The sequence below is a fragment of the Oncorhynchus tshawytscha genome, unplaced genomic scaffold (assembly GCF_018296145.1).
Source record: "Oncorhynchus tshawytscha isolate Ot180627B unplaced genomic scaffold, Otsh_v2.0 Un_scaffold_530_pilon_pilon, whole genome shotgun sequence".
NCBI classification, from domain to species: domain Eukaryota; kingdom Metazoa; phylum Chordata; class Actinopteri; order Salmoniformes; family Salmonidae; genus Oncorhynchus; species Oncorhynchus tshawytscha.
The window spans coordinates 203,489-220,873 of record NW_024609811.1 but is presented as its reverse complement, the minus strand read 5'-3'; the positions used below and the strand labels follow the sequence as shown (position 1 = coordinate 220,873).

The 17,385-nt window shown below is 37.5% G+C and overlaps 1 protein-coding gene across 1 annotated transcript in view; it reads right to left on the bottom strand.

Annotated features, from left to right (window-relative positions):
* Nucleotides 1-16,360, bottom strand: part of serinc4 (serine incorporator 4) — a 46,844-nt gene extending 30,484 nt beyond the window's left edge. The window contains exons 1-3 of the mRNA XM_042318616.1: nucleotides 15,884-16,360; nucleotides 3,843-4,010; nucleotides 471-649 (exon numbers count right to left, since the gene is read on the bottom strand). Coding sequence (XP_042174550.1) covers nucleotides 471-649; nucleotides 3,843-4,010; nucleotides 15,884-15,949 — 413 coding nt within the window. The 5' untranslated portion in view covers nucleotides 15,950-16,360. The remainder of the gene's footprint in view (nucleotides 1-470; nucleotides 650-3,842; nucleotides 4,011-15,883) is intronic.
* Between the last annotated feature and the right edge of the window lie 1,025 nt (nucleotides 16,361-17,385).

Below are 17,385 nucleotides of genomic sequence, written 5' to 3'. Positions count from 1 at the left end.
ATCCCCCACTGCTCTAATCACCCCCCCTAGAGCGTGTCACTGCTCTAAACAACCCCCTAGAGCGTGTCACTGCTCTAATCACCCCCCCTAGAGCGTGTCACTGCTCTAATCAACCCCCTAGAGCATGTCACTGCTCTAATCATCCCCCCTAGAGCATGTCACTGCTCTAGTCAACCCCCCTAGAGCGTGTCACTGCTCACAGCACAGCAGTGGACAGTATCACAAGCTGGTTAAAAAAAGGACACTGGTGCATTGGTCAGGCAGGTGAGGAATAGGCCCACGTAGCCTCAAATAGACGTGTTGATATTGACGTTAGTACTGTACTAGTGGGAGGGGTGTTACACGATGTATTAGCACAAAACACCTTAAAGGGGTATTACATGTAGAACGCAAACTTTCATTCACATATACGCCATGGTAGTTCTCCTGCGTCTCCCCAATATAAATTAACCTTCAGGGCTACTGCTGACCCATTGTGGATGAGCGCTCTGAAGTCCTGGCTGGACTTGACATCGATGAGGAACAGCGCCATCATCAGGTAGAAGCAGGCAGTGCCGAAGCAGACCCTGTAGACCGCTGAGTAGCCAACCAGCATCTCACAGTGCCCTCCGCCATGGGCCTGGTCACACACCATGTTGAAGAAAGGCACCTGAAACACACAAACACACTCTGTTATGGTGTGTGTGTGTGTGTGTGTGTGTGTGTGTGTGTGTGTGTGTGTGTGTGTGTGTGTGTGTGTGTGTGTGTGTGTGTGTGTGTGTGTGTGTGTGTGTGTGTGTGTGTGTGTGTACATGCATGTACAGTATGTGTGTGTAACCTAGAGGTTAGCTAGTGGAAGACTCCAGGCCTTTCTCTGTCTGTCTTTGGGAGGAAAATAGTGTACTGAAATGATCCTGCAGCCTACTGCATGTATCCTTAGCATAGCGATTAATCAGACAGTTATTGAATGTGACATGACACAACAAACAGAACCAGTATTCTCATTGGCACACATTATGAGTGGATTTACACCACAAAAAGTGACAGGGAGAGAGTAGGTATGCATCCCAAATGGCACTCTATTCCCTACATAGTGCACTACCATGGGCCCTGGTCAAAAGCACTAGTAATCTATGGCAATCTATCGTAATTTTGTTAATTTATACTTGAATAACTTTTACAAAATGTATTCATATATAGTTTTTTTTTATACATCTGTGTCCATATTGTTCATGAGTTTCTAGTGGATAGAACATACGGTTCAAGAGAAAATAGCCTAAATGAATGGGAAAAGCATCTAACCAACAATGTCATTATTTGTAATTAACTCTGCAACTCTTCCAACTGTTTACTTTTTTCACAACAGCCCCCAGTTTGATGCCAAAACACTGACAACAAATACATACATACTGACATAGTCAAATAAATAGAAGTGTGTAGAAACAAATACATACATACTGACATAGTCAAATAAATAGAAGTGTGTAGAAACAAATACATACATACTGACATAGTCAAATAAATAGAAGTGTGTAGAAACAAATACATACATACTGACATAGTCAAATAAATAGAAGTGTGTAGAAACAAATACATACATACTGACATAGTCAAATAAATAGAAGTGTGTAGAAACAAATACAAAGGATATTTCATGCTGAAACCCTCATGTTAAACACTAATGGTATTCACTAAGTTGATGGTTTATATTTAGGATCATGTTTTACAGCTTTGTTGTTCTATTTCTTATTTGAAAATCATCTTATTTAATTCATTCGTAACTGTTACGCGATAAGGCCACAGAGGGCCAGAGATAATTACAGACACCTGTAGTACCCAAAAGGCCCACTTACATGTCTTGTGATAGATTATATCAAATCCTTGAAAGATACCACAATTCTGGTAGTTTACGAATAAACTCTGAAAGTTTCCAGTGACATACCCTCCCTTTGCAACCCTACTTCTTACTGACTCTTTTTGTGTGTGGATGGGACCAACACTACCTAGTGAAACGTACTTAACCTACTACATACTACACTTGCCTGATATCCAAACGGGAATCCATGTTCTGTTTCTCTCCTAAATGTTTCACTACTACATATTCAAGAAATCAGTCTGGCCCTGGGATGGCACACATCAGTCTGGCCCTGGGATGGCACACATCAGTCTGGCCCTGGGATGGCACACATAAGACTGGCCCTGGGATGGCACACATCAGTCTGGCCCTGGGATGGCACACATCAGGCACTGGCCCTGGGATGGCACACATAAGTCTGGCCCTGGGATGGCACACATCAGTCTGGCCCTGGGATGGCACACATCAGTCTGGCCTGGCCCTGGGATGGCACACATGGGATGGCACACATCAGTCTGGCCCTGGGATGGCACACATCAGTCTGGCCCTGGGATGGCACACATCAGTCTGGCCCTGGGATGGCACACATCAGTCTGGCCCTGGGATGGCACACATCAGTCTGGCCCTGGGATGGCACACATAAGACTGGCCCTGGGATGGCACACATCAGTCTGGCCCTGGGATGGCACACATAAGACTGGCCCTGGGATGGCACACATAAGACTGGCCCTGGGATGGCACACATAAGACTGGCCCTGGGATGGCACACATAAGACGTGGGGGATGGCACACATAAGACTGGCCCTGGGATGGCACCACATAAGACTGGCCACATAAGATGGGGATGGCACACATAAGACTGGCCCTGGGGGATGGCACACATAAGACTGGCCCTGGGATGGCACACAGACATAAGACTGGCCCTGGGATGGCACACATAAGTCTGGCCCTTGGATGGCACACGTGAGAGTTTGGATGGCACACATAAGACGTGGGATGGCACACGTGAGGGTTTGGATGGCACACATAAGACGTGGGATGGCACACATAAGACGTGGGAAGGCACACATAAGACGTGGGATGGCACACAGAAGACGTGGGATGGCACACATAAGACGTGGGATGGCACACATAAGACGTGGGGATGGCACACAGAAGACGTGGGAAGAAGACGTGGGATGGCACACATAAGACGTGGGATGGCACACATGGGAAGGCGTGGGATGGCACACATAAGACGTGGGATGGCACACATAAGACGTGGGATGGCACACATAAGACGTGGGATGGCACACATAAGACGTGGGATGGCACACATAAGACGTGGGATGGCACACGTGAGGGTTTGGATGGGATGCATGAGACGTGGGATGGCACACATTGGATAATGGACTTGGTATAGTGAAGTGTGGGGATATGTTTTCCCAAATGCAATAGATAGTGTAAGGACCCTTCCCTTTCTATGTCATCCTATTGGTTGTGTGGTGATTAGCAAGTTTGCCTGTGGGCTGGAAAGACCAGGGTTGGGGACCTACAAGGTGCTGCTGTTCTAATGCACTAATTCAGAGCTCTCCAATCCTGTTCCTGGAGAGATACCCTCCTATAGGTTTTTCCTCCAACCCCAGTTGTAACTAACCTGATTCAGTTTATCAACCAGCTAATTAAATAGAATCAGGTGCACTAGACTAGGATTGGTAGAAAAAACCTACAGGACGGTAGCTCTCCAGGAACAGGGTTGGAGAGCCCTGCACTAATTTACACAACAAGATATTTAGTTACTCTCAAGGTGCACGTTTGCCGGCCTTCGCTAAAGTAGTAATGTACTAACCTTGGTTAACCCAGAACTCAAATCTTGCATATTAAGTAGTCTGACCACAATAGATTACTAATGTACTAATGTAATTGAATCAGGACAGGAACACTTTATAGCACCTCAGAGCAAACAAAGTGCTCAGACATGATGGAACTTTGTTGATCCCCAAAAGAGGACATGACATCAGACACTCACATTGTCCCGGACAGCCTCGGAGACAGTACGTGAGAGCATGAGACAGGAGACGGCGCAGGCCATGATGTGGAAGAGTGTGTACATGATCCTCGTGCTGGACGATGACTTCACCGGGGGGCAGAAGGAGCAGCACAGTGAACACGGGGCCGGGCCACAGCAGCAACATATCTGTGGAGAGGAGAGAGATATGTTCACATGTATATCTGAGAGGAGAGAGGAGAGGAGAGGAGAGGAGAGGAAGAGAGAAGATGAGAGAGGGGAGGGGGAGAGGAGAGAGATATGTTCACATATATATCTGAGAGGAGAGGAGAGGAGAAGATGAGAGAGGGGAGGGGGAGAGATGTTCACATGTATATCTGAGAGGAGAGAGGAGAGGAGAGGAGAGGAAGAGAGAAGATGAGAGAGGGGAGGGGGAGAGGAGAGAGATATGTTCACATGTATATCTGAGAGGAGAGAGGAGAGGAGAGGAGAGGAAGAGAGAAGATGAGAGAGGGGAGGGGGGAGGGAGAGAGATATGTTCACATATATATCTGAGAGGAGAGAGGAGAGGAGAGGAGAAGATGAGAGAGGGGGGGGAGAGGAGAGAGATGTTCACATATATATCTGAGAGCAGAGAGGAGAGGAGAGGAGAGGAAGAGAGAAGATGAGAGAGGGGGGGGGGGAGAGGAGAGAGATATGTTCACATGTATATCTGAGAGCAGAGAGGAGAGGAGAGGAAGAGAGAGAGAGGAGAGAAGATGAGAGAGGGGAGGGGGGGGGAGAGAGGGGAGGGGAGAGAGGGAGAGAGATATGTTCACATATATATCTGAGAGGAGAGAGGAGAGGAGAGGAAGAGAGAGAGAGGAGAGAAGATGAGAGAGGGGAGGGGAGGGGGAGAGGAGAGGAGAGAGATATGTTCACATATACAGTGCCTTGCTAAAGTATTCGGCCCCCTTGAACTTTGCGACCTTTTGCTACATTTCAGGCTTCAAACATAAAGATATAAAACTGTATTTTTTTGTGAAGAATCAACAACAAGTGGGACACAATCATGAAGTGGAACGACATTTATTGGATATTTCAAACTTTTTTAACAAATCAAAAACTGAAAAATTTGGTTTTGCAAAATTATTCAGCCCCCTTAGTTAATACTTTGTAGCGCCACCTTTTGCTGCGATTACAGCTGTAAGTCGCTTGGGGTATGTCTCTATCAGTTTTGCACATCGAGAGACTGAAATTTTTTCCCATTCCTCCTTGCAAAACAGCTCGAGCTCAGTGAGGTTGGATGGAGAGCATTTGTGAACAGCAGTTTTCAGTTCTTTCCACAGATTCTCGATTGGATTCAGGTCTGGACTTTGACTTGGCCATTCTAACACCTGGATATGTTTATTTTTGAACCATTCCATTGTAGATTTTGCTTTATGTTTTGGGTCATTGTCTTGTTGGAAGACAAATCTCCGTCCCAGTCTCAGGTCTTTTGCAGACTCCATCAGGTTTTCTTCCAGAATGGTCCTGTATTTGGCTCCATCCATCTTCCCATCAATTTTAACCATCTTCCCCGTCCCTGCTGAAGAAAAGCAGGCCCAAACCATGATGCTGCCACCACCATGTTTGACAGTGGGAATGGTGTGTTCAGGGTGATGAGCTGTGTTGCTTTTATACCAAACATAACATTTTGCATTGTTGCCAAAAAGTTCAATTTTGGTTTCATCTGACCAGAGCACCTTCTTCCACATGTTTGGTGTGTCTCCCAGGTGGCTTGTGGCAAACTTTAAACAACACTTTTTATGGATATCTTTAAGAAATTGCTTTCTTCTTGCCACTCTTCCATAAAGGCCAGATTTGTGCAATATACGACTGATTGTTGTCCTATGGACAGAGTCTCCCACCTCAGCTGTAGATCTCTGCAGTTCATCCAGAGTGATCATGGGCCTCTTGGCTGCATCTCTGATCAGTCTTCTCCTTGTATGAGCTGAAAGTTTAGAGGGACGGCCAGGTCTTGGTAGATTTGCAGTGGTCTGATACTCCTTCCATTTCAATATTATCGCTTGCACCGTGCTCATTGGGATGTTTAAAGCTTGGGAAATCTTTTTGTATCCAAATCCGGCTTTAAACTTCTTCACAACAGTATCTCGGACCTGCCTGGTGTGTTCCTTGTTCTTCATGATGCTCTCTGCGCTTTTAACGGACCTCTGAGACTATCACAGTGCAGGTGCATTTATACGGAGACTTGATTACACACAGGTGGATTGTATTTATCATCATTCGTCATTTAGGTCAACATTGGATCATTCAGAGATCCTCACTGAACTTCTGGAGAGAGTTTGCTGCACTGAAAGTAAAGGGGCTGAATAATTTTGCACGCCCAATTTTTCAGTTTTTGATTTGTTAAAAAAGTTTGAAATATCCAATAAATGTCGTTCCACTTCATGATTGTGTCCCACTTGTTGTTGATTCTTCACAAAAAAATACAGTTTTATATCTTTATGTTTGAAGCCTGAAATGTGGCAAAAGGTCGCAAAGTTCAAGGAGGCCGAATACTTTCGCAAGGCACTGTATATCTGAGAGGAGAGAGGAGAGGAGAGGAGAGGAAGAGAGAAGAGAGATGTTCACATATATATCTGAGAGCAGAGAGGAGAGGAGAGGAGAGGAAGAGAGAAGATGAGAGAGGGAGAGGGGGGAGGGGAGGAGAGAGATATGTTCACATATATATCTGAGAGGAGAGAGGAGAGGAGAGGAGAGGAAGAGAGAAGATGAGAGAGGGGGGGGAGGAGAGAGATATGTTCACATATATATCTGAGAGGAGAGAGGAGAGGAGAGGAAGAGAGAAGATGATGAGAGGGGAGGGGGGGAGAGGAGAGAGATATGTTCACATATATATCTGAGAGGAGAGAGGAGAGGAGAGGAAGAGAGAGAGAGAGAGAAGATGAGAGAGGGGAGGGAGGGGGAGGGAGGAGAGGAGAGAGATATGTTCACATATATATCTGAGAGGAGAGAGGAGAGGAGAGGAAGAGAGAGAGGAGAGAAGATGAGAGAGGGGGGGAGGGGGAGAGGAGAGAGATATGTTCACATATATATCTGAGAGGAGAGAGGAGAGGAGAGGAGAGGAAGAGAGAAGATGAGAGAGGGGAGGGGGAGAGAGGAGAGAGATATGTTCACATATATATCTGAGAGGAGAGAGGAGAGGAGAGGAAGAGAGAGAGAGGAGAGAAGATGAGAGAGGGGAGGGGGAGGGGGAGAGGAGAGAGATATGTTCACATATATATCTGAGAGGAGAGAGGAGAGGAGAGGAAGAAGAGAGGAGAGAAGATGAGAGAGGGGAGGGGGAGAGGAGAGAGATATGTTCACATGTATATCTGAGAGGAGAGAGGAGAGGAGAGGAGAGGAAGAGAGAAGATGAGAGAGGGGAGGGGGAGGGGAGGGGGAGAGGAGAGAGATATGTTCACATGTATATCTGAGAGGAGAGAGGAGAGGAGAGGAAGAGAGAGAGAGGAGAGAAGATGAGAGAGGGGAGGGGAGGGGATGGGGAGAGGAGAGGAGGGAAGTCAACTGAACATAGCCTTGGTGCTGGACAGAAAGCTACATAACTGAAGGAAGAGAGAGGTGACGAGTGAGTGAGTGAGTGAGTGAGTGAGTGAGTGAGTGAGTGAGTGAGTGAGTGAGTGAGTGAGTGAGTGAGTGAGTGAGTGAGTGAGTGAGTGAATAAATGCATGAATGAATGACATTGATTATCCCTCAAGAGGAAATTCTTTCCATAACTCACCGAAGGTGCACATAACTGCTTACAAATTCACCAACATCTAATTCACTGTAGTACCACAGAGAAAACATGACGCTCTCAATAACCAAGTAATATTTGTTTATATGAGGGGACACCTTTTACACAGTGAATGAACTCAGTGAACTATTGTCAGAGGAGCTTCACCTTGATACGAGGGTTTTGGGCAGGTGGTTGTTGTGTGTTACAGGTGGTCGTTGCGTGTTACAGGTGGTCGTTGCGTGTTACAGGTGGTTGTTGTGTGTTACAGGTGGTTGTTGTGTGTTACAGGTGGTTGTTGCGTGATACAGGTGGTTGTTGTGTGTTACAGGTGGCCGTTGTGTGTTACAGGTGGTCGTTGCATGTTACAGGTGGTCGTTGTGTGTTACAGGTGGTGGTTGCGTGTTACAGGTGGTTGTTGTGTTACAGGTGTTACAGGTGGTTGTTGCGTGTTACAGGTGGTTGTTGCGTGTTACAGGTGGCCGTTGTATGTTACAGGTGGTCGTTGCATGTTACAGGTGGTCGTTGTGTGTTACAGGTGGTTGTTGCGTGATACAGGTGGTCGTTGCGTGTTACAGGTGGCCGTTGTATGTTACAGGTGGTCGTTGCATGTTACAGGTGGTCGTTGTGTGTTACAGGTGATTGTTGCGTGTTACAGGTGATTGTTGCGTGTTACTGGTGGTTGAATTTAGTCCAAACACACAGAATATCTGATCCGCCTGGAGTCAAACCAATTTATAGACTAACAGCATTGTATTGTAATACACTGTGTTGAACTGCTTGTCCTGTTTTAAGTCGTTGTTATCTGGGATTTTACTGGGGGTGGGGGGGTTACTGGATGAGGGAGGAGAGTATAAACACAAGCATAGACTGTTTCTTTGATAAACATCCAGAACTGTAGATGAAAGCTATCCTATCTATCGATCGATCTGTCTGTATCTCTCTAATTGCTCTAATCTCTCTAATCTACAACAGAAAGCTGGTTCACCAGGTGAGAGTAAACTGTAGAGTGGCTAGGTCATGTTGGATTTGTGGGACAATGACTCACGTCTTTCCAATATGAGATTAACCTGCATTGTTGTATCAAATGTATATCTTGCCAATAACACTTCAGAGTCCAATAGACCTGATATTAATACAGGACACAGCCTCAGGTCTCAAGCGTAGGGGGTGGAGAATGGGGCAAAATAAAACGAGACACAGTGTAGACTACTGTACAACGGGTGTATTGATCTCTAGCCAACATAGAACACCTGCTGCATTGTAACAGATACTGGCATCTGCTAGTTCTGGATCTGATATGTATTAACAACAGGCCAGTTAGGTACAAAACAATAGTCATGAGAAAGTGAAGATGTGTTTTATCACATCAACTATTATGTTTTAAAGTTATGTTTTAACACAACAACTAATATAACTATGTTATAACACAACAACTAATATAACTATGTTATAAACACAACAACTAATATAACTATGTTATAACACAACTAATATAACTATGTTATAACACAACAACTAATATAACTGTTTTAACACAACAACTAATATAACTATGTTTTAAACACAACAACTAATATAACTATGTTATAACACAACAACTAATATAACTATGTTATAACACAACAACTAATATAACTATGTTATAACACAACAACTAATATAACTATGTTATAACACAACAACTAATATAACTATGTTATAACACAACAACTAATATAACTATGTTATAACACAACAACTAATATAACTATGTTATAACACAACTAATATAACTATGTTATAACACAACAACTAATATAACTATGTTATAACACAACAACTAATATAACTATGTTTTAACACAACAACTAATATAACTATGTTATAACACAACAACTAATATAACTATGTTATAACACAACTAATATAACTATGTTATAACACAACTAATATAACTATGTTATAACACAACAACTAATATAACTATGTTATAACACAACAACTAATATAACTATGTTTTAACACAACAACTAATATAACTATGTTTTAACACAACAACTAATATAACTATGTTTTAACACAACAACTAATATAACTATGTTTTAACACAACAACTAATATAACTATGTTATAACACAACTAATATAACTATGTTATAACACAACAACTAATATAACTATGTTATAACACAACAACTAATATAACTATGTTTTAACACAACAACTAATATAACTATGTTATAACTCCACTAATATAACTATGTTATAACACAACTACTAATATAACTATGTTATAACACAACAACTAATATAACTATGTTATAACACAACAACTAATATAACTATGTTTTAACACAACAACTAATATAACTATGTTATAACACAACAACTAATATAACTATGTTATAACACAACAACTAATATAACTATGTTTTAACACAACAACTAATATAACTATGTTTTAACACAACAACTAATATAACTATGTTTTAACACAACTAATATAACTATGTTATAACACAACTAATATAACTATGTTATAACACAACAACTAATATAACTATGTTATAACACAACTATAACACAACAAACTAATATAACTATGTTATAACACAACAACTAATATAACTATGTTATAACACAACTAATATAACTATGTTATATAATATAACTATGTTATAACACAACAACTAATATAACTATGTTATAACACAACAACTAATATAACTATGTTATAACACAACAACTAATATAACTATGTTTTAACACAACAACTAATATAACTATGTTTTAACACAACAACTAATATAACTATGTTATAACACAACAACTAATATAACTATGTTTTAACACAACAACTAATATAACTATGTTTTAACACAACAACTAATATAACTATGTTATAACACAACAACTAATATAACTATGTTTTAACACAACAACTAATATAACTATGTTTTAACACAACAACTAATATAACTATGTTATAACACAACAACTAATATAACTATGTTTTAACACAACAACTAATATAACTATGTTTTAACACAACAACTAATATAACTATGTTTTAACACAACAACTAATATAACTATGTTATAACACAACAACTAATATAACTATGTCTTAAACACAACAACTAATATAGCTATGTCTTAAACACAACAACTAATATAACTATGATTTAACACAACAACTAATATAACTATGTCTTAAATACAACAACTAATATAACTATGATTTAACACAACAACTAATATAACTATGTCTTAAATACAACAACTAATATAACTATGTCTTAAACAGAAGAACTAATATAACTATGTCTTAAACAGAAGAACTAATATAACTATGTCTTAAACAGAAGAACTAATATAACTATGTCTTAAACAGAACAACTAATATAACTATGTCTTAAACAGAACTAATATAACTATGTCTTAAACACAACAACTAATATAACTATGTCTTAAACAGAAGAACTAATATAACTATGTCTTAAACAGAAGAACTAATATAGCTATGTCTTAAACAGAAGAACTAATATAACTATGTCTTAAACAGAAGAACTAATATAACTATGTCTTAAACAGAAGAACTAATATAACTAAAACAGAACTAATATAACTATGTCTTAAACAGAAGAACTAATATAACTATGTCTTAAACAGAAGAACTAATATAACTATGTCTTAAACAGAAGAACTAATATAACTATGTCTTAAACAGAAGAACTAATATAACTATGTCTTAAACAGAAGAACTAATATAACTATGTCTTAAACAGAAGAAATATAACTAATATAATATAACTATGTCTTAAACAGAAGAACTAATATAACTATGTCTTAAACAGAAGAACTAATATAACTATGTCTTAAACAGAAGAACTAATATAACTATGTCTTAAACAGAAGAACTAATATAACTATGTCTTAAACAGAAGAACTAATATAACTATAACTATGTCTTAAACAGAAGAACTAATATAACTATGTCTTAAACAGAAGAACTAATATAGCTATGTCTTAAACAGAAGAACTAATATAACTATGTCTTAAACAGAAGAACTAATATAACTATGTCTTAAACAGAAGAACTAATATAGCTATGTCTTAAACAGAAGAACTAATATAACTATGTCTTAAACAGAAGAACTAATATAACTATGTCTTAAACAGAAGAACTAACAGAAGAACTAATATAACTATGTCTTAAACAGAAGAACTAATATAACTATGTCTTAAACAGAAGAACTAATATAGCTATGTCTTAAACAGAAGAACTAATATAGCTATGTCTTAAACAGAAGAACTAATATAATGTCTTATGTCTTAAACAGAAGAACTAATATAACTATGTCTTAAACAGAAGAACTAATATAACTATGTCTTAAACAGAAGAACTAATATAGCTATGTCTTAAACAGAAGAACTAAACAGAAGAACTAATATAACTATGTCTTAAACTATGTCTTAAACAGAGAACTAATATAACTATGTCTTAAACAGAAGAACTAATATAACTGTCTTAAACAGAAGAACTCTTAAACAGAAGAACTAATATAACTATGTCTTAAACAGAAGAACTAATATAACTATGTCTTAAACAGAAGAACTAATATAACTATGTCTTAAACAGAAGAACTAATATAACTATGTCTTAAACAGAAGAACTAATATAACTATGTCTTAAACAGAAGAACTAATATAACTATGTCTTAAACAGAAGAACTAATATAACTATGTCTTAAACAGAAGAACTAATATAACTATGTCTTAAACAGAAGAACTAATATAGCTATGTCTTAAACAGAAGAACTAATATAGCTATGTCTTAAACAGAAGAACTAATATAGCTATGTCTTAAACAGAAGAACTAATATAACTATGTCTTAAACACAACAACTAATATAACTATGTCTTAAACAGAAGAACTAATATAGCTATGTCTTAAACAGAAGAACTAATATAGCTATGTCTTAAACAGAAGAACTAATATAACTATGTCTTAAACAGAAGAACTAATATAGCTATGTCTTAAACAGAAGAACTAATATAGCTATGTCTTAAACAGAAGAACTAATATAACTATGTCTTAAACAGAAGAACTAATATAACTATGTCTTAAACAGAAGTCTTAAACTAATAATATACTATGTCTTAAACAGAAGAACTAATATAACTATGTCTTAAACAGAAGAACTAATATAACTATGTCTTAAACAGAAGAACTAATATAGCTATGTCTTAAACAGAAGAACTAATATAACTATGTCTTAAACAGAAGAACTAATATAACTATGTCTTAAACAGAACTAATATAACTATGTCTTAAACAGAAGAACTAATATAGCTATGTCTTAAACAGAAGAACTAATATAGCTATGTCTTAAACAGAAGAACTAATATAACTATGTCTTAAACAGAAGAACTAATATAGCTATGTCTTAAACAGAAGAACTAATATAGCTATGTCTTAAACAGAAGAACTAATATAGCTATGTCTTAAACAGAAGAACTAATATAACTATGTCTTAAACAGAAGAACTAATATAATATAACTATGTCTTAAAAACAGAAGAACTAATATAGCTATGTCTTAAACAGAAGAACTAATATAACTATGTCTTAAACAGAAGAACTAATATAGCTATGTCTTAAACAGAAGAACTAATATAACTATGTCTTAAACAGAAGAACTAATATAACTATGTCTTAAACAGAAGAACTAATATAGCTATGTCTTAAACAGAAGAACTAATATAGCTATGTCTTAAACAGAAGAACTAATATAACTATGTCTTAAACAGAACTAATATAACTATGTCTTAAACAGAAGAACTAATATAACTATGTCTTAAACAGAAGAACTAATATAGCTATGTCTTAAACAGAAGAACTAATATAGCTATGTCTTAAACAGAAGAACTAATATAACTGTCTTAAACAGAAGAACTAATATAACTATGTCTTAAACAGAAGAACTAATATAGCTATGTCTTAAACAGAAGAACTAATATAACTATGTCTTAAACAGAAGAACTAATATAACTATGTCTTAAACAGAAGAACTAATATAACTATGTCTTAAACAGAAGAACTAATATAACTATGTCTTAAACAGAAGAACTAATATAACTATGTCTTAAACAGAAGAACTAATATAACTATGTCTAATATAACTATGTCTTAAACAGAACTAATATAGCTATGTCTTAAACAGAAGAACTAATATAACTATGTCTTAAACAGAAGAACTAATATAACTATGTCTTAAACAGAAGAACTAATATAACTATGTCTTAAACAGAAGAACTAATATAACTATGTCTTAAACAGAAGAACTAATATAACTATGTCTTAAACAGAAGAACTAATATAGCTATGTCTTAAACAGAAGAACTAATATAACTATGTCTTAAACAGAAGAACTAATATAACTATGTCTTAAACAGAAGAACTAATATAGCTATGTCTTAAACAGAAGAACTAATATAACTATGTCTTAAACAGAAGAACTAATATAGCTATGTCTTAAACAGAAGAACTAATATAGCTATGTCTTAAACAGAAGAACTAATATAACTATGTCTTAAACAGAAGAACTAATATAACTATGTCTTAAACAGAAGAACTAATATAACTATGTCTTAAACAGAAGAACTAATATAGCTATGTCTTAAACAGAAGAACTAATATAACTAAACAGAAGAACTAATATAACTATGTCTTAAACAGAAGAACTAATATAACTATGTCTTAAACAGAAGAACTAATATAACTATGTCTTAAACAGAAGAACTAATATAACTAAAACAGAAGAACTAATATAACTATGTCTTAAACAGAAGAACTAATATAGCTATGTCTTAAACAGAAGAACTAATATAAAACAGAAGAACTAATATAACTATGTCTTAAACAGAAGAACTAATATAACTATGTCTTAAACAGAAGAACTAATATAACTATGTCTTAAACAGAAGAACTAATATAACTATGTCTTAAACAGACAGAACTAATATAGCTATGAACTAATATAGCTATGTCTTAAACAGAAGAACTAATATAACTATGTCTTAAACAAGAACTAATATAACTATGTCTTACTAATATAGCTATGTCTTAAACAGAAGAACTAATATAACTATGTCTTAAACAGAAGAACTAATATAACTATGTCTTAAACAGAAGAACTAATATAACTATGTCTTAAACAGAAGAACTAATATAACTATGTCTTAAACAGAAGAACTAATATAACTATGTCTTAAACAGAAGAACTAATATAACTATGTCTTAAACAGAAGAACTAATATAACTATGTCTTAAACAGAAGAACTAATATAACTATGTCTTAAACAGAAGAACTAATATAAACAGAAGAACTATGTCTTAAACAGAAGAACTAATATAACTATGTCTTAAACAGAACTAATATAACTATGTCTTAAACAGAAGAACTAATATAACTATGTCTTAAACAGAAGAACTAATATAACTATGTCTTAAACAGAAGAACTAATATAACTATGTCTTAAACAGAAGAACTAATATAACTATGTCTTAAACAGAAGAACTAATATAACTATGTCTTAAACAGAAGAACTAATATAGCTATGTCTTAAACAGAAGAACTAATATAACTATGTCTTAAACAGAAGAACTAATATAGCTATGTCTTAAACAGAAGAACTAATATAACTATGTCTTAAACAGAAGAACTAATATAGCTATGTCTTAAACAGAAGAACTAATATAACTATGTCTTAAACAGAAGAACTAATATAGCTATGTCTTAAACAGAAGAACTAATATAACTATGTCTTAAACAGAAGAACTAATATAACTATGTCTTAAACAGAAGAACTAATATAGCTATGTCTTAAACAGAAGAACTAATATAGCTATGTCTTAAACAGTCTTAAACAGAACTAATATAGCTATGTCTTAAACAGAAGAACTAATATAGCTATGTCTTAAACAGAAGAACTAATATAGCTATGTCTTAAACAGAAGAACTAATATAACTATGTCTTAAACAGAAGAACTAATATAGCTATGTCTTAAACAGAAGAACTAATATAACTATGTCTTAAACAGAACAACTAATATAACTATGTCTTAAACACAACAACTAATATAACTATGTCTTAAACACAACAACTAGCAAACGTATCATGAAAATATGGGACTCAATGTCTTACTAAACAGACAGCAATCCAAACACATTCTCATTCATGTGTAACGTCTCCATAATTCCTCTTATATGTTCTCTCTTTCCCTCCCGCCAACTCTCTGTCATTCAGGACTCTGTCTCACCTGGTAGGCAAACATGTTGAGGAAGTAGCTGTAGATGCCACTCTGGTGCATCTCCTGGGCTGTCATCCGTTCAGAACCCTCCAAAACGGACAGCTTTGGGTGTTAGATCACAGACCCTGTGAGGATGACATCCTAAAAGTCCCCAGAAAACGATCCTCTAACATCTAAAACAGGACAAATTGTTTTCCCAAAATACCGGCGCTACAAAACAAAAGCGCTACTTGTTGTTGTGCAAATCCAACTTCCAACGGGTCAACAGGGTAGTTCTTCCTGAGTTCTTCTCTGCTATATCCTGGATCACATGTAACACAAAGACACATCCAACCAACCTTGCTAAATCTCGGCCTCAACCTCAATCCAACTTCGGGGGGATAGAAAGTGTCTGGGTATTTATTTTACTCATATCCTGGGTGCTCTCTTTTTGCTTCTGTGTCGGGCGCTGTCAGAAGAGTTGGAGAGAGAGGTGGTGATGATGAATGCCCTCAACCCCTCCTCCCCCTGCTCCGCTTTACCCTGGCAGATTAGGCAGAGCCAGGGAGAGAGGGAGGCGGGGCATGTGTTAGTCCCATCTGTCCCTCCCTTCCCCCAGGGCCCTTGCTCCACTGCTCCAGAGACAGCCTCCAGGCCACACACACACACACACACACACACACACACACACACACACACACACACACACACACACACACACACACACACACACACACACACACACACACACACACACACACACACACACAGAACAGAGCAGCCCCATGGTCACAATAGGCTTGGGCCACGCTGTTCATTGGGTTACATACCCATCAGAATAGAATTACCCGCAAATTACTGTCATTTTCTTTTTACATTTAAGGATGTTATCAGATACCTTCTGCTTTCCTACACAGCGCCGCCCACCGCCCCATGGCACCTCCTTGCTAAACTCTGATACTCCCTGCTTGTCCATAATGGAAAGAGGCCACATCCATAATCCTATCATCACTTTGCTGACCGGCCCAGAAACACAGTACAAGAGGAGTGGGCACAGGCTAGGTCTCTCTCCAGGCAAAAACCTGACGGAACGCAAAATCCATATGTCCATATTTGGTTGATTTTTAGTTGAGTTCTCAACAAACGTGAATTCTATTGTAGTTGAAATTAACCAACCTTTGAAATCCTGTTGTTGATTTGTTGTTGAATTCTGGTTAAAATTAGTGTACTTTGACAACTTTTTGTATTTTCAACACAAAATTCCATTGATGTTCAAGGTCAGTATGTTGACAGATTACATTGATATACTGTTGACATTTTCCCGGTGGGTTGTGTCTGAGTCAGGAGAAAGAGGACACGTGTAGGGTTGTGTCTGAGTCAGGAGAAAGAGGACACATGTAGGGTTGTGTCTGAGTCAGGAGAAAGAGGACACATGTAGGGTTGTGTCTGAGTCAGGAGAAAGAGGACACATGTAGGGTTGTGTCTGAGTCAGGAGAAAGAGGACACGTGTAGGGTTGTGTCTGAGTCAGGAG